General features: G+C 46.9%; 1 protein-coding gene across 2 annotated transcripts in view; it reads left to right on the forward strand.

The window, feature by feature from the left end:
- The window catches only part of LOC309889567 (CBP80/20-dependent translation initiation factor-like), a gene marked incomplete at its 3' end in the record, with an annotated part of 155751 nt that overhangs the window by 77246 nt on the left and 59742 nt on the right, over positions 1 to 18763 (forward strand). For both annotated transcript variants that reach the window (XM_082782433.1, XM_082782434.1), the window contains exon 6: positions 773 to 849. In XM_082782433.1, the coding sequence (XP_082638559.1) occupies positions 773 to 849 (77 nt within the window). The remainder of the gene's footprint in view (positions 1 to 772; positions 850 to 18763) is intronic.

Below are 18763 nucleotides of genomic sequence, written 5' to 3' on the forward strand. Positions count from 1 at the left end.
CTGGGCAGCATGGGGGGTAGTCCCACCAAAGTCATGCGCACCTAACGCGGCTTCAAGCTTCAAGGCCGTGGTTATACATGTATGCAGTAAAGAGTTACATATTTATGAAGTTTCCCAATACGCCTATACATACGCATAACCTGTCCCCGCTTAGTATTAAAATTAGCTACAAGAAGTCATTTCCATAAATTCTTCTTGTCTGCGCTTGCTCAGTGCCTTGTGGTGGTGGGCGCTGAGGGTCGTGGGGATGAAGTAAGATGTCTTCATCAGGGTTGAACTTTTCACCTCATCTCTTTGCGCATGCTCTCTGAAGCCTTGGTCACAATCTGGGCCATAAGGTTGTTTTGATCTGGTTCTTGGGGTCTGAGGGGCTCCTGTTATCTCGAGGCCTTGTATGTTTAACATTCCTTATCTTGTCCCTTTGTAAACAGTCCTCCTTATCTCTGACGCCTTGGTTAAAGTCTGAACCATAAGGTTGTTTTGATCTGGTTCTTGGGGTCTGAGGGGCTCCTGTTATCTGAAGGCCTAAGCGCAGCACAGGCGCAGTACATTGCAAATATAGCACCTATTCATTCTTAATCAATCGCTCTCTAATTTCTAATCCCAATGATTCAGTATTGTCCTGGTTTGTGTTTTGTAAGGATGTACAGATGGGAACATTTTCTTGAATCAGCCTCATGCGCTTAGCACACAGCTCTGTCTCACTCTGAGCACCTATATATCGATGCCTCCTGTATCGTGGAACTGATGGTTGCTTTTCCCTCTGTTACAGGGTTACCATCCATTGCCTCATGAAGCTGAAATCGCACACACCAAAAAGCTGTTCAGAAGGAGAAGAAACGACCGGAGGTAGATGAAACATCTCTTTAATGTTTTTTTTTTTAGCCTTCTCTTCTTCATTGCACATCTTCCCCCACTGTCTCATGGAGTGTCTTTGAACAATATTGCTCTTTAGCAGCTGTCACCATTGAATTAATGCAAAAACTGTTATTGGAGCACTAATGTCCATCCCTCCAGTTTGTCTTTGAAATTTGGGGTATATCTTGTATTGCTCCAGACCTCTTCTTCCTCTTAAATATTCCAGCATAGCCAGATCCCTCCACTTTCCTTAGAAGAGGCAGCTGGCAAGACATTATCTGTAAAGGCTTTGAGTCCCTGCGACTTGCTTCCTCTCTTTCCATAGAAAAGCAAAATCTGCTGACTTTCAGGGTTTGCTGCAAAATGGGTTGAGAGGGGTTTGCAGCAAGCCTCGGATGCCATTCTGCATGAACAAGGGGATGTGCTAAATAGGCAGGCAGCTGAGTGACTCTAGGGCTCTAGATGAGGGCATCTAGAGTCCTTGATAGGAATCCTGACTGTGGTTAAATGTGAAAATAAGCTGTGAATGAAGGAATCAGTTACACATGCAGCTTTCTTCTGCTGTGGCAGAGACAACAAAGCCAGGGCAGTAAAGCATTTCTAAACCCAGGAGTTTGCAGGATTGGTGTTATTGAACAGGAGGAGGACAGTGGTTTCTCAGAGCCTCAGTTGCAATGCCTCGTTGTGGCCTCATTTTGGGGGGAAGTCTTGCAGAGACTGCAATGGCAGGCAGGATGTGTCCCCAAATCTCCAAGCAGATGACTCGAGCCACCGCTCCTCAACTTGCTAACAGCCTGCAAGGAGCCATGGTGCAGTTATCTCTGTGCTTGTGTTGTTTTCCCTCAGTTTTACAGAGCAACTGATAAAAGCTTGCTCAGACAGCCCAGAAATTGTCTGTGGGCAGCGAGCAAGTCTTAAAAAGGGTCCTCCTATGCATCTCTTGGGGCTCCAGCAAAACTCTGTTTTCCAATTTAACGTGTTATTTCTGCAATTCAGATAGTTAGGGCATAGCATTTCATCATCAGCCTCTGTCTGGTTTTGCTTGCTCTCATGTCGCCATCGAGGGCTTTACAGTTTCTTCAGTTTAAGTACAGCAGTCTTGCAGAGATAAATAGGACCGAGTGACAGAGGTGAGGGGAGTTTGAGTAATCCCTTACAGTACTGGTGTGCTGCTGCTGTGAGCTGGATGTCGAAAGCCAGGAGGAAAACCAGACCAGTCTGCGGCTAGCAGTCACTGGGGCTCCCTCCTTTTTTCACCATACACAATTTAAAAGACAATTTTGTGATTTAGGGAAAAAAAAAAAAAAAAAAGGCATGAGACCCCTGCAGAGCAAAGGGGTCTCATGCCTGAAGCTCCACACTGATACCTGGTGGGGCTGCAAAATGCAAACCATAGTATTACAGCACATTGTGCTGCAAAATGCAAACTGTAGCCCTCCTGCAGGTGCCTGTCTTCATCCCACAAGCCCAGCCTTTGCTACAGGCTGAGTGCAGCCCAAAACACGGCCTCTGGCTCAGCCAGCCCTGCAAGGAGGTGGCTGGAGGATGGAGATGGGCATTGCACTGCGTCGAGTCAGAGCTGCAGCCATTGTAAATGTGTGCAGCCAGTCCACTGCAGAGCTGTGGGGATCATGCCAGATGTACTTCTTCTCTTCGGTTCAGATTACTACAATAAATAGAAGTGTTTAGGGCATTGCTGCCCTTCCTGTAGATGTCAAAGAGTGATAGCAAAAGGAACTGCCTTGAGCTGGTTCTGGGAGATACGGGGTGAGGAACAGCCCAGAGCAAATAGCTGAGTGTGAGGCTTTGCAGAGGACAAGGGTGATGTTCCAGGAGGAGAGCTGGATTAGGACAAAACACAAGGATTTACTTAAAAGCCTTCAATCTGGGTCAGTATGGCAGCATGCAGGAGGAGATGTGGGTCTGCTTCAGCCCTAAGCAGTCGTGAATGAAATAAAATGGAAAGGGAGGTGAGTATACAGAGCTGCCCAGGTCCCCCCTAAACACGTCCATCCTTGGTAGCACTGCCTGTCAAAGCTGTGAGAAACACTCTGTAGCCAATAACTTAGATTCAGGCAAGGATCTCAGTGAAGTAGTAATTTATTCGCGATTGCAATGGCGGGCACCCCACAAGCAGGAGAGCGCCACTACTAGTTCCAAAACACAGTTTATATACCTTTTGATGGCAGGACCCTCCCCTGTTTCCCCACTGAGTGGGTTATCCAGGTTCACAATCTATCTGATGCTTCACAAACAACGCATGGCCTTCAGTAGCCGGCCTGTTAAATTTCAAATTTCTTTTGACTTTTTTACTGTTTGAATTGGTAATGTTTCTTCCCCTATCTGACTTGACACCGTGATTTTTACCTAATTGTCCTAAGGAGTCTGGTTGTCTGCATTTTACAAGGTCGCCTGCTAAGTTTTCTTATCACTGTAAGCATATCTCAATACCACATTCCTTTCCTCTAAACAATGTAACTCTGCAAAAACAACATTTCTATTCCCACAATTCCCCCTTTTCTTCTTTATAAACTGTTGATTTTTGCAAAACTTTTCTCTAAGGTGTAATTTGGTAGATATCTTCCTCTTCTTCACTTTCTTTGCTCTCCATTTCCTCTAATATCATCATCTTATCTGAGTAAGGTGGTGGCTCCATGGTCATTTGTTTCCATAGTGCAGTTTCAATTAACCGCTTGACAAGTCCCCTTACACAGGGGACAATGCAACAACCAATGGCTGTCAAAACTCCTGCTACTACGATCAAGGATGTAAATATGGACACTACCATCCCTTTCCATTTACCAAACCAAGATTCCAACCGTCTGGTGGTGGAAGTGCCTGTTCCTAATTTTTCTGCCAATTCACTGGCAACGGTGGTAAACCCTTGCAATGCTCTAGTTACTGTGCCATCCGGGGCAATATTGTTGGGGATAAAAGTGCAACAGTGGTTGCTCAGTATCACACACACACCTCTTTTCTCCGCAAGCATCATCTCTAATGCTATTGTTTTCCCAAGCCATTTTGCTGGTGTTCAGTGATTCCTCTTATCGCATCCCTTGTATAATTTATGAATCTCTGCTGATTATAATAAATATAATTAATCCAATCCACATTCTTATTGATTGTTACCCACCAGAACAGTGACTCAAACCCTGCAGCAATTTGATTCCTGGCTTCCTGTTCATGAGGAACTCCTCTAGGTACCCCAATAGAATCTATGTATACTCTGTCATCGAATGATACTCTTAAGCTTCTTTAACTTCTTCTGGGTATTTGTGATGTTTCTCTTTCAAATGCCAGGGTGAAGGGTATAGCTAATTGAACAAGTGCACAAGTGCCTCCCCAATTAGATGGTAAGGTGGACCGTAGGATCTTCCCTCCACAGTACCACCAGAGATCTGCCCTGGGGATCTTAAGTCTTGAGCAGTTTCCCATCAAGTCCTTGGTAGCATTCAAGGTCCTGGTGCACAAGGCAAATTCTCCCAGATGCTGGGTAGCACTCACACCCTGCCGTAAGAGGCAAGCTGTATGGTTACCTATAGCTGTGGAGAATACAGGGAGAACCCTGATATTGCTATCATGCAAGGAAGGGAGTAGCAAAGAGAGAGACTTACAGGCCTCACTTCCCCAGGCAGTCTTTTCTTGGTACAATGCAATCATACATCGCATCCCTTGGGAGTCTTTGGTCCACCCCCATGGGAAGGGCACTATCTGGGCAATCAGTCGTCCCAACGCACAAGCATAGCAGTAGCTATGGTTGAGACTCTGGACGGTACATTTGACCCATTCTATCCAGGCATTCATATCCCCATACCCTGTTTCAATCTCAAATGTTTGAACTGCCACATTTCAAAGAAGGCCTCCTGTTTTCTCTCCTGTTTTCTCCTTGAGTTTCTCCCTTTCTCTGATGGCAATAGAGGATTGTTTCCATACAGCTATTCTCAATCTGGCTGTTGGGTCTATCCCATTTATTTATTCTCTCTGCTCAATTGTCGTTGGGCATTTAAATCTCCACAAGCTAACACCTCACAAGCATCAAACGTGACGGCTTGTGGTACATAACCCTCTGACACAATCACACGTATTTTGATGGGGTATCCCATCTTACTATTATCTGGTCATGCCTTTTCCAAGTTGCTAATTGACCAAGGCCTTCTCTGAGGCCTACAATTACTAGAAACAAAATTAATAGTTGACCTTTCCCTGTCATAATTTTTAACCCTTAGGTTTTCAGATAATTATTAATGCAAAGAATAAGGTATATGTACTACTAAAACAAACCCCCCTTGGGAGCACTTCCCTATAGGCCAGTCCTTTCTCTCACTCGCAAGCCACGCTCATTAATTACCTGTGAAAATAAAGGGGTAGTTTACAATTGCAAACTTTTATCCTGCTCAGAGTCCACTATGAGATTTTTCTCTTTGATTTCAACGTCCAACAAGTCTTCTGTAGGAACAGCTTCCCAGGTACTAGGGTCGACAGATGCCTTCACTCGAGTATAGTGAGTCCAACCTTTTTCCGCAGTTCTTACAGCTGTTTCAGTGGTTAGTAATGGTCCTTCCCATTCAGGCCAGAGTTGATTCTTTCCAGGTCCGAATCAGGACCCAGTTTCCTGGGTGATGGTGGTGAATGGGGAATTCCAAAGGTGGGGTTTGAGGCAACAGCCCACGGGTCCTGAGAGATGACAAAGGAGAGGACAACCCCAGAATACAGTTCTTAAGAAAACTCTCTTGTTTCGAATTGTGGTATCTCATCCCTTCTGCCCAGATAGGGCAATCTGAACAGCATCTCATATGGTGAAATTCCTATATCCTTTCTTGGTGCTGTTTGAACCTGTAGGAGTAAGCATTTTACCCAAGGAAGTTGGGTTTCTAGCACTAATGTAGTTAATTGCTTCTTTAATGTCTGGTTCATTCGCTCCACCTTCCCAGAAGAGGAGGGGTGCCAGGGGCTGTGAAAATCCCACTCAATCTCTAAGGCCTGCTTTAACCCTTGCAGTAAAGCTTACACCCATCTAGTCACGTGGTCAGTTAGGACAAACAACTCAGTAAAGTCTACCTGTATACTTTGGAAAGGTCAAATCTCTGGCTCCCATCCCCCTCTAGATGGGTTACAGAAGACCTTTTTATTTACCTTTTGACATATGGTACATCCTCTGCATGTGTGCTTTCCTAAAGTGTATATTCCTACACAGACATACTTTCTTAGCACAACATCACACGTTGCTTGCACCTCTCAGTGACTCTTGATGTAAAACAGTTAATATTTGCCTCATTATCACTTTATTCAGCATTTCTCTCCCATCAGGGAGTATCGATTTTCCTTCAGACTTCATGGCTCCTGATTCCTTAAAAAAATCTTTCTCTTAAAACTTTTTAGTTCTTAGTTTTCAAAAATTCCCTGAATCCTCTCTGGATTTATTCTTTGTTTTCCCTCAGACATTAGATGCCTTAAATACCTGACTTCTCTTTCCCCATATTGTAATTTATTTTTCAATACTCCCAAGCCCTGCTTTCCCAGAAAGCCGAATAGCTTGTTAGTAGCTTCCTTCACAGCTGTTTTCTCTTGTCCTGCCAATAAAAGATCATCCACGTATTTGTGACAGTAATGTTATAAATGAAGTCTCAACTCAATCTGAATTAGTAATATTTATACTTATAAAAGGTATAAAAGGCAAGTAAACAGCACTGGGTGTGCAGGGAGTCTACGCTCCACCAACAAGTACACACAAACATAAAACATTCTAAACATATAGAACATTGCTTTTGCATACTAAACCCGAGTATGCCTATAAAATCAGAAAAGGTAACAAACAATCCTTTAAGTTCCATGACTTATAACAGTCTTCATTTTCCATTCCTTTTCTTGATTACAAACACCGTAGAATTCCAGGGCTAGTCGTGCGAACAATATGTCTCGCTTTAAGTTGTCAAGCAACTCGGCCTTCAGGCCTTATGTATACCGTTCTTCCCGGATCAAAGAAAAGTATATCCATCTCCTTTTCAAGGCCAATAAGGCCTGGGTCAAAAGGCGCGTTCAGGTCACCAGGGGGAGTAACAGCAAAAGCCTTTGATGGCTGTAGCAGCAGAGGGGCCAATGGTGTAGCAGTCGGATCAGTAAAGGAGCCCGCAGCTCCCTCACTGTCTGGCAAGCCACGTTTCTGACTGTGGTCCCACATGGCTCTTTAAGGCCTCAGAGATTGCTCGCCAGGTGCCGAGCAATCCCACAGCAACCTTGTCGTTTTTAGTTGCAGAGTCCCACACCTTGACCTCAATTTGGTCCCATATTTCAGGCTCATAAACTGTCTGATTGTTAATAAGGAGAATGAGCTGTAAGGTTACCAGGACAGTCTTTTTTTCTAAGGACGTATGATTCCCCATAATGCGCAACTGCTTACCAGCGAGGGGCAGTTGTGTGCACGGGTCTTCTTCTCTCAGCTTGAGCTTCTTCCCATCTCCGGTGCACCTATTTCCAGCAACTTTCTGTACGAGCTTCTCTGAGCAGTTTGCTGAGTTTGGCCAAACCTATCTTCATGAGGCAATCAGTGTTCCTTTTCCCATCCTGGTATTTGTTCTGCTAGCTTGTCCCCAGTCATTCATTTTTTCTGCTTCTTTATTGATGACATAACTTCATTTTATTGTGTTGACTTTTTTTTTTTTTCATCACAAGGACAGACTCCCCTCTTATACCCTTCCCCCCACAGCAGTCCTTTTCAAAAGCAACTTCCATGCCTTAACAGCTGGAGAACAAGAAACCGGAGACTGCATAGAGTCTCCTGAATCACCCTTCTTTGTTCCCTCTTAACTCTTTTATATTCCTGATGGCCTCATCATTAAGAGTCTAATGTTATCTCAACCACGGGGCTTTCCGACCCCCATAGCCACACTCCCATATCTCCCCCTTCTTTATTAATATCAACCATCTTCTTGACACAAATTATTATGCCATATATCACACCTGGAACCCATATTTTCCCTTTTTTCCTAGCCCTTGTCAGTGTGCTGCTACAGAAATTTCCCTCCTGCAGGGTACCACACAATAACATTCCGATTCTGGAAAATGGGCGTGTACTGCCAAGCACTTCACCGTGCAGGGATTACCGTACACCCAATTTCTCTGGTGTACTTCCAATCACTTCCCAGTGCAAGGATCACCATACACCAAATTTCCCTGGTGTACTGCCAAGCACTTCACCGTGTAAGGGCTTACCGTACACCAAATTTTCCGAGACTCTTCCTTTATCTCCCTCATCTCACACTTCGTCCATCTCTGGCCACGCCCCTCGCAGAGCTACAGAACCTTGGATCAGGACTCCACACTCGCTTCGTACAGAAGTACATCTCAATCACACGTCACAGAGTCTCACCCGACCCCCAAGGCAATAATTAATACTTCTTACCTTGGTCTGTACACAGAGTTACTGGATCAATTCTTAAAACCCGGAGTGCCTACGTTCTTCCTTTACCCACTACTTCACAGATCCTGCCTCTTTAATCAGTCTTGGTTCCTCTGTCAGCTCTCCGCAGAACCACCCCCATCGATGCACAGGACCGCTGAAATCAGCGGGGCATGCCCTCCTGCTGCTGTGACCGTGGGGCTCCCCAGTAGGTGACTGGATCCCAGATAAGCCCCCAAATTGTGAGAAACACGCTGTAGCCAATAACTTAGATTCAGGCAAGGATCTCAGTGAAGTAGTAATTTATTCGCGATTGCAATGGTGGGCACCCCACAAGCAGGAGCGTGCCTACTAGCTCCAAAACACAGTTTATATACCTTTTGATGGCAGGACCCTCCCCTGTTTCCCCACTGAGTGGGTTATCCAGGTTCACAATCTATCTGATGCTTCACAGACAATGCATGGCCTTCAGTTGCCGGACTATTAAATTTCAAATTTCTTGACATTTTTACTCTTTGAAGTGGTAATGTTTCTTCACTTATCTGACTTGACACCATGATTTTCACCTAATTGTCCTAAGGAGTCTGGTTGTCTGCATTTTACAAGGTCGCCTGCTAAGTTTTCTTATCACTGTAAGCATATCTCAATACCACATTCCTTTCCTCTAAACAATGTAACTCTGCAAAAACAACATTTATATTCCCACAGAGTTTAGAAAAAAAAGCATACTTATTTTAACTGCAGAAAGCTAGGAAGCATGGGTAGAGGGAGCTGGAGCAAAACAATAGTCTCTTAAATAATTATTTAATCCAAAAAGGCAAATTGTAAAGACAAAAGGGGACCCCAGCAGCCCCTTGACCCCACGCAGTTTGGTGCTAGGGGTTGGACTGAACAGCGTTAAGCACCTGGAGTCCTCTTGCGCATTTATGGTAGGGGGGGATTTCTAGTGCCATTTGAGGTGCCCCTGGAGAACACTCGCTCCTTAAAACTGATTCCTAGCAGTAAGTGAGATCTCAGAATGGTTATCTTATGTGAAAATCATTCTGGAAATAGGGAAAAAAAGGGAATGGGAAAAAAAAAAAAAAAAAAAGTCCTGCTGAACAAAACTGTTTTGCAGCTTAAATGCCAGTCTGTATTGGAGCACAAACTTGTTACAAAGCTACAAAGCTGTTCACACTTTATTGCAGTGCTATTATCTTAATATCCCAGACATCTTGCTGCTGGAGAAAGGCTTTGTTTCATCACTGGTGTTGCTGCACAGGTGGTATAAATATCCCTCTTGTTATAAATGAAGTCTCAACTCAATCTGAATTTAGTAATATTTATACTTATAAAAGGTATAAAAGGTATACAAGGCAAGTAAACAGCGCTGGGTGTGCGGGGAGTCTACGCTCCACCAACACACACACACACACACGAACATCAAACATTCTAAATATACAGAACATTGCTTTACATACTAAACCCGAGTACGCCTATACATATGTACAATCAGGAAAGGTAACAAACAATCCTTTAAGTTCCATGACTTAACAGTCTCCATTTTCCATTCATTTTTCTGATTAAAAACAAGTCTCCATTTTCCATTCCTTTTGAACAATATGTCTTGCCTTATGTTGTCAAGCAACTCGGCCTTCGAGCCTTATGTATCCCGTTCTTCCCAGATCGAAGAAAAGCATATCCATCTCCTTTTCAAGGCCAATAGGCCTGGGTCAAAAGGCACGTTCAGGTCACCAGGGGGAGTAACAGCAAAAGCCTTTGATGGCTGTAGCAGCAGAGGGGCCAATGGTGTAGCAGTCGGATCAGTAAAGGAGCCCGCAGCTCCCTCACTGTCTGGCAAGCCACGTTTCTGACTGTGGTCCCACATGGCTCTTTAAGGCCTCAGAGATTGCTCGCCAGGTGCCGAGCAATCCCACAGCAACCTTGTCATTTTTAGTTGCAGAGTCCCACACCTTGACCTCAGTTTGGTCCCATATTTCAGGCTCATAAACTGTCCGATTGTTAATAAGGAGAATGAGCTGTAAGGTTACCAGGACAGTCTTTTTTTCTAAGGACGTATGATTCCCCATAATGCGCCACTGCTTACCAACGAGGGGCAGCTGTGTGCACAGGTCCGCTTCTCTCAGCTCGAGCTTCTTCGCAGCTCCGGTGTGCCCATTTCCAGCAACTTTCTGTACGAGCGACTTAGTGTACGAGATTCTTTGAGCGGTTTGCTGAGTTTGACCGAACCTATCTTCATGAGACAATCAAAGTGCCTGTTCCTGTCCTCGTCTCCGTTCTTCTAGCCTGTTCCTTTTCATTCCTTCTTTCTGCTTCTTTATTGATGACATAACTTCATCGTGTTGCCTTTTTTTTTATCTCAATGACAGTCTCCCCTCTTATACCCTTCTCCCCGCAGCAGTTCTTTTCAAAACAACTTTTCATTGGTCAAACAACTTTGAATATAACAACAACAGCAAACACCCTGAAACTTCCATGCCTTAATGGCTGGAGAACAAGAAACCGGAGACTGCATGGAGTCTCCTGAATCACCCTTCTTTGTTCCCTCTAAACTCTTTTATGTTCCTGATGGACTCATTTAGTCGGCTGAATATGAGCCAGCAGTGTGCTCAGGTGGCCAAGAAGGCCAACGGCATCCTGGCTTGTATCAGAAACAGTGTGACCAGCAGGGCTAGGGAGGTGATTGTCCCCCTGTACTCGGCTCTGGTGAGGCCGCACCTCGAGTACTGTGTTCAGTTTTGGGCCCCTCGCTACAAGAAGGACATGGAGGTGCTTGAGCGGGTCCAGAGAAGGGTGACGAAGCTGGTGAGGGGCCTGGAGAACAAGTCCTACGAGGAGCGGCTGAGGGAGCTGGGCTTGTTCAGCCTGGAGAAGAGGAGGCTCAGGGGCGACCTTATTGCTCTCTACAGATACCTTAAAGGAGGCTGTAGCGAGGTGGGGGTTGGCCTGTTCTCCCACATGCCTGGTGACAGGACGAGGGGGAATGGGCTAAAGTTGCGCCAGGGGTGCTTTAGGTTAGATGTTAGGAAGAACTTCTTTACCGAAAGGGTTGTTAGACATTGGAACAGGCTGCCCAGGGAAGTGGTGGAGTCACCATCCCTGGAAGTCTTTAAAAGACGTTTAGATGTAGAGCTTAGGGATATGGTTTAGTGCGGACTGTTAGTGTTAGGTCAGAGGTTGGACTCGATGATCTTGAGGTCTCTTCCAACCTAGAAATTCTGTGATTCTGTGATTCTGTGCTTCATTGTTAAGAGTCTGATGTTATCATCAACAATGGGGCTTTCCAACCCCCATGGCCACACTCCCAAATCTCCCCCTTCTTTATTAATATCAACCATTTTCTCGACACGAATTACCACTCCATATATAACACCAGGAATTGCTTTCCCCACCTTACATGGCAGAAATCCCACACCCAGTGTTTTCTCCATCAGTTTGGACTCATGAGGTGTGCCACCTTCTGTGTTGGATGGGAGCGACGGTGGGCATCACTGCTTAATGGGATCGTTGAAGGAGCACAGTGGGGACACGTTTTTTGTAGATGCCCATGTGAGCAAGTGCTGAGTACCAATGAGGTTTTACTGTCCCAGATGCTGACCCACTGTTTGCTACCACAAGACCCACCTTACGTAGACAACACTAAAGGCAATTTGGTTTGGCATCCCATAGGACTGGGATACAGAGCAGAACAGACCCATTTCTCGAGTCCTCTAGTCCTCTCCTCCATCCTATCTCAACCTGCTGCTTCTCTGCTAGTTACTTGTCTCCCTGGGAAGGTGGGCTCTGAGTTGTGTCCACTGGTTTTCAAAAAGCTCCCAAAAACACCACTTCTTAAGTATCTACTGTGGTGGTTTTACTCAGGTGGGCAGCTGAGTTCCACCATGGCCACTCTCTCACTCCTCTGTCCTCAAAGAGGAAGAGGGAGAAAATATGACAAAGAGCTCGTGGTTTGAGATGAAAATTATTTATTTAAAGGGAAACGGAATGAAAAGAAAAAGAAAAAAAAAAAAAAAAAAAAAAAAAACAAACACAAGGCTGTGTGGAAGCACAGAGAGAAAGGGAAAAAAAAAAGTTATTCTCTACTTCCCATCAATGGCAATGTTCAGCCATATCCTGGGAAGCAGGGCCTCAAAACGCATAGCGGTTGTTCAGGAGGAACAGCCCCCTCCCCCACGAGAGCCCCCCTTTTTATTGCTGAGTGTGACATCAGGTGTTATGGAATATCCCTTTGGTTGGTTTAGGTCAGCTGCCCTGGCGATGTCCCCTCCCCATCACTTGCCCACCCCCAGCCTGCTGGCTCTTGGGGGCTTGGAAGGAGTCCTGATGCTGTGCCAACACTCTGCAGCAATAGACACAACACTGGAGTGATAACAGTGCTGTTCCAGCTACGAGTGCAGAGCACAGCACTGTGTGGGCTGCTGCAGGGAAAGGTGACTCCATCCCAGCCAGACCCAGCACACCTACCAAAGCATTGCAAGTCAGCTTGCTGTTGCACGGGGTTTTTCTGGTCTCTGTGACCTCTTAGGATGATGTATTTGGGGATGGAGGTCCAGCTGGCCAAACGCCATGGCCCTCAGGCTCATTCACAGAAGTTTGTGTTATGCCGCTTGGGCCAGTGTTAAAGGAGTTGTACAAAACCTTGCCTGGTCTGGTTAGGATACACAAGGAATATATGGGTTTCTGGAGGGGTTCTCTCAAAGCAGGTTAGTTTGTACCTGCTTCTTGGTCTCCTGATTAATGGGGTGCTGAAATTGTTCTGTGTCACCTAAGGACCAGGAAAAGATTGCTGGGGAACTCTTAAAAAGTTTGCACCGTTGTAATCACACTGGTTCAATCACATCTTGTTCGATTCAAAGGTCAGATCAGGCTGATTTCCTTAGTGGAAGGAAATTCTCATGTGTGCGTAGGATGCTGGCAGGTACCTCACAGGGCTTTTGGTGGAAAAGGACAGGATTGCATTACAGAGGGGAACACAACCCCATGGCTTGGAGAGGATGGTGTAAAAGCCTCAAAGTTAATCAGTCTCCTATTTCCAAAAGGCATCCAAGTTCCTATTTTCAATATACATGTAAGTGTGGATCCTTTGTGCTTCCGCCGTATGCAGCATGGGAGTGTCTCAGGTCTTTGGGATGACCAGAGCAATGAGGGGCTGTTCTGCAGGAACCTGCCTTGGAGTCCTTGGAGGACTGTCACCTGCAGCAGTGGCTTCTCCTCTCAGATGGAGGAGCATTTCTGCCATCCTTCAGAAAGCCCTTGCGTGGGGATAAGGAGCTGGAGCAGAGGCTCAGCCCCTTTTGGCTGATATGTGAAGCAAAGGGGTGGGAGCTTTCCCCATCTCTCCTCAGCATGCCCCAAATACTTATTGTTTTGATAACAGGATTACAGAAATGTCCCCAAGTTTTCTCATGCACTGTCCCAGTTTGCTTCCTACCGTTAACTTGGCTTTCCACTTAAATGATCAGGAAAAAGCAGTCTGGCTTTTTTTTTTTTTCCTTTTTCATTTTGTTTTGTTTAATGAGATTCAGAGCTGGGGAAGGCAGAAATATCCTCCTTCCCCGGAGAGCCATGGGTGGCTGTCAGGGACAGGTTCCTCTTCCTGCAGCACAAGGCTTGTGTAAGCGCCGCTAACCCCTCCTGCTCGCGCCCATGCTGAAAACAGGGTCATCTGGGGTGACTGTAGCAGGGTGGGCGCCCCTGCCCTGCCTCTCCACTCATAGTCCAAAGCCCCATTACACCAATATGGGTCTCCTCTGTGGCCACCGCTTCGCTGAGGGACATCCCAAGGGCTCATCCACGTGACCCCAGCTGGGGTCTCGTGTTGGGGCGAGCATGGTCCTACATGGGGACAGCCCAAAGGATGGTCACTGTGGGCTCGGGGCCAGGCAGGGAGCATCCCAGATCCACTGGCAGCTCCGATGAGGAGCATAAGCAAGCTGATATATTTATTTTCCCTTTATATTTGATTTTACAGGCCTTCAGGGACTCTCAGCCACCTACAGTGATTAGTTCAACTGATTAAGCTGCTTTTCCTCTTGTGGCAAACTCCCTTTGTGAAGGGTTGCCCTAAACTGGCTGCCCTAGTCTTGGACTGGCGCACGCTTCGTTGGGTTAGAAACTGGCTGGATAGCCGGGCCCAAAGAGTCGTGGTGAATGGAGCCAAGTCCAGTTGGAGGCCAGTCACTAGTGGCGTCCCCCAGGGCTCGGTGCTGGGGCCGGTCCTCTTTAATATCTTCATCGATGATCTGGATGAGGGCATTGAGTGCACCCTCAGTAAGTTTGCAGATGACACCAAGCTATGCGTGTGTGTCGATCTGCTTGAGGGTAGGAAAGCTCTGCAGGAGGATCTGGATAGCCTGCACCGATGGGCTGAGGCCAACTGTATGAAGTTCAACAAGGCCAAGTGCCGGGTCCTGCACCTGGGGCGCAATAACCCCAAGCAGAGCTATAGGCTGGGAGAGGAATGGTTGGAGAGCTGCCAGGCAGAGAAGGACCTGGGAGTGATGGTGGATAGTCGGCTGAATATGAGCCAGCAGTGTGCTCAGGTGGCCAAGAAGGCCAACGGCATCCTGGCTTGTATCAGGAACAGTGTGACCAGCAGGGCTAGGGAAATGATCATCCCCCTGTACTCGGCTCTGGTGAGGCCGCACCTCGAGTACTGTGTTCAGTTTTGGGCCCCTCGCTACAAGAAGGACATCGAGGTGCTTGAGCGAGTCCAGAGAAGGGCGACGAAGCTGGTGAGGGGTCTGGAGAACAAGTCCTACGAGGAGCGGCTGAGGGAGCTGGGCTTGTTCAGCCTGGAGAAGAGGAGGCTCAGGGGCGACCTTATCGCTCTCTATAGGTACCTCAAGGGAGGCTGTAGCGAGGTGGGGGTTGGCCTGTTCTCCCACGTGCCTGGTGACAGGATAAGGGGGAATGGGCTTAAGTTGAGCCAGGGGAGTTTTAGGTTAGATGTTAGGAAGAACTTCTTCACTGAAAGGGTTGTGAGGCATTGGAACAGGCTGCCCAGGGAAGTGGTGGAGTCACCATCCCTGGAAGTCTTTAAAAGACGTTTAGATGTAGAGCTTAGGGATATGGTTTAGTGGGGACTGCTAGCGTTAGGTCAGAGGTTGGACTTGATGATCTTGAGGTCTCTTCCAACCTAGAAATTCTGTGATTCTGTGGGTTTTCAATAGCCACACTGCCCGGGACATTGTTCCTGTACAATTTCCTTTCAAAACACCATAAAGGGTACTCCACCACTTTACCCTGCAATAAAATATTACAGGAATCAGCTCTGCCCAACTCAGTCTGCAGGGGCAAAATCTCCCCATGTGGGGAGAAGGTACAGTGGGATGAGAGTAGCAGGACTGCACAATGCTGGAGTGAGGTGGAGCCTTCAGCAGGGGGGATCTGAGGTAAGGAGAGGTAAAGCAGAAGTTTCCTGTTTGTTTTTTTGTTGTTGTTGTTTGTTCATATGAGGATCCAGGGTCACCTAGGGAAGCGAACAACAGACTTAAAGCTCAGAGAAGGAAAGAAATGCTGCCTCACACATCTCTGGTTGTACAGCCTTGCCAGGCAGGCTGGAGAGGATGTGGATGCTCTCCAGGTACCCAGGGTATGTGGTGCAGGGGGAGAAGGGCTGTTCCTGCTGAGGACACACATGGAAAGCAAGCAGCTGAAAACTGTCCATCTAATAAAGACTGGAAATCAGAGGAAGATCTGCTTTGATTGCCACCAAGGGGGTAACAGGAGTAAGGAACTGGATAGGGTTGCAATGCACAAGGTCCTCCCATGTTTGTAGTTACCCCAGTACCTTCCTTTCTCACCAGGCTATCAGGTAGATTCATACAAAGAGTGGGTGTCACTGGGACCTGGTTGGCCCATGGGCAAGGCAGTGATGGAGCAGGACAGAGATGGGCAGGAAGAGCCAAGCAGAAGCCCCTTCCTCCTGGCAGAGCAGCACTGGCGAGACACACTGGTATTGCCCAGTCCTGCTGCCCTTACTTCCAGGCATCAAGGAGAAGGCTCTGCCAGGGGTCATGGCGCTGGCACCCCTCTCCCAGGAGGAGGGAGCTGAGAACAAAGACTTCACCGGGCTCCTCATTGAAGGAGCGGCCCCTGAATGATCAAAAAGCCAGCTTGTGACGACCCGCAGGCATCTGCTGCGGGTGACTCAGCCTCGGGTGGAGCTGCTGGGACTGCACTGCAGCTTCTCGTCAAGAAGGACCTCTTGGAGCTGAGCTCTGGAGGTGGTTTGGCTCCCGTGGGTCCCCTTGCTGCCCTTGCAGCATGCTCTGGGTTCAGTGAGTGGGATACGCAGGAGGACTGTGGTGGTCCAGAGCCATCCCTGTGCAGCAATCCCAGCAGAAGGTCAAATAGCTCCACAGAAGCCATCTGAAGATCAACTGAGTTTGTATCTAGCATCAGGCCTGGACAGGCTCACCTAAGAGCCGCTTTGCACTGTCCCCAGAGTGGCATGTGTGTAGTTTTTCATCACCCAAGTGGTCCATTTAAAACAGCAGCAGCAGTGAGTGGAGCAGTTAGTGTTTAGCATTGGTAGGGAAGTTTGCTTTGACTGTCGCCTGTGCCTCGGTCTGTGGTGGGGTGACAGGGGGTTTCCACCCAGCTGCTCTGCTCCTGCCGCTGTGGCCAGCACTAAACTCTTAGGTGCTGAGCAAGTCAGGAGAGTGTGTCCAGCCCTGAGGCACCCCCGAAGGCAGATGGTGCAGCTGCAGTCCTGCTGGAAAACGCACCATGCAAGGCAATGACACATCTACAACTCCTGTACTGGTTGGGCTGCCACTGGCTATAACGTGAGTCTCAGTCCCTACCTCCTATTTGGTCTCTGACATGGCAGACACCTAAAATTGGATGATCTGAACCCACAGTCTGTGTGAAGCTTGTGACCTTCTCCTCATGTCTATATTCTCCATGCTGTACGTGGTATTTTCTCTTGCTGCTGTAAACTGCTGGGGGAGCAGTTCTGTACTCTAAGAACACAAGCACAGGACCCAAGGCTCTCCACCATGGCTGGACTGGTAAATTCCTGCACAAGATTGAGAAACCCTACAGTAACCCAGAGCTGCATGGAGAGAAAGGAGGATTCTCCTTCTTCTGGGCCCAAGCGGGAATGTCCAAAGGTGGCAATCGCAAGGGCTTGGAGAGCCTTGAAGAGCTTTACGCTGAGAGATCTTCTTGCCCCTACAAATGAAAAATGAGTCTGGCCATCTTGCAAGAACAGGTTTCCTTGCTTTATTTCACCTTCCCATGTTGACCAGAGCCAAAGAAGTCTGAAAATCAAAGAGCTGTGGGAGTTGAACCAAACCACCTCACGCTGGAGGAAGCACTGGATCGGGGATTTGTTTCTGTTCTCCCTTCAGCAAGAACAAAGACTTGAGACCGAGCATCCCATCCTCTCCCATCTCATGGAGGAGAAATCTCTTCTTACCAATTAGCACCTTCTTCTAGAGTGTTTCTTCTCCACTGGTGGGCAACTGGGAGGTGGGCACACCTGAATCAGGGGTGTTCTAAGGCAGGGGATTGTCTGCGACAAGGTGGTGCCATCTCAGGTTAGGCATTGCAGGGACACTTCTGGCACTTGCATTTCAGACAACGTGTGAGCTCCCCAAACCCTTACGGTCAGGTGGGATTTGGGGAAATGCTCATTGAGCTCTTGGATCCTCAGGTCTACCTAAGCTCTGGTGTGAATGTATGTGCGCTTGGATTTGGTCCTAAATGTCAAGAATAAATACATACACCCAGGTTTGTCATGGGCATTTGAAATCGTGGGAGGGTCAGGAATGGACCCTAGAGTTGTATGGCTTGTAGTTCTGCATGTGAATTTTAAACCTATTGTCCAATTTGTGTTTAAAGGATGATATTGCCTTTTTTTACATCAAAACCTGCTGTCCTGCGTTCCTGAGTATCTGGTTCTGAGTTCCCGACTATCTGGTTCTGCGTTCCCATACATCAGCCCCTTATCTGCTATTTCTTATCTTAATTAAAATGCTTCTCCCTCTTGTTTAACCTCCTTATTTTTCACTTTTTACTCAGAGATACATATATAACTGCAGTACAAATCTCTCCTGCTGGGAGAGTGAATAGAAATGAGTTCATAATTACAGAGTATAGAACTGATGCATTTGCTTTTTCACTATTTTAATTGAGGTTTTCAGAAAGGAAGAGAACTTAAAACAATAGAGAAATGTCTTTTGTTCTTACAGGGCCATTTATTGAGGGGGTTGCAGTGAGTGGAGAGGATGTTTATTAACAAAAGCAACAATATCAAGACGTTATTTTAGTGCAGAATTGTTGTTCCTCACTGGAACAAAACAAAATGTTTCAGATGAACTTGCTGAAAACTGGTGTTGAGCGAAATGATTTGCAGTGCTTTTACCGCAGACAGTTTTGGAACAGGAGAAAGGGAGAGGAAGGGAAGGAGCCGAAAAGGTTGAAACACCCTTTTCCTTCTCAATAGTATTTCCAAGTGTAATTTAATTAGGCTTAACAGTACATGGGGCTGAACCCCTG

This window comes from Aythya marila (genome assembly GCF_965140915.1).
Source record: "Aythya marila genome assembly, chromosome: W".
NCBI lineage: Eukaryota > Metazoa > Chordata > Aves > Anseriformes > Anatidae > Aythya > Aythya marila.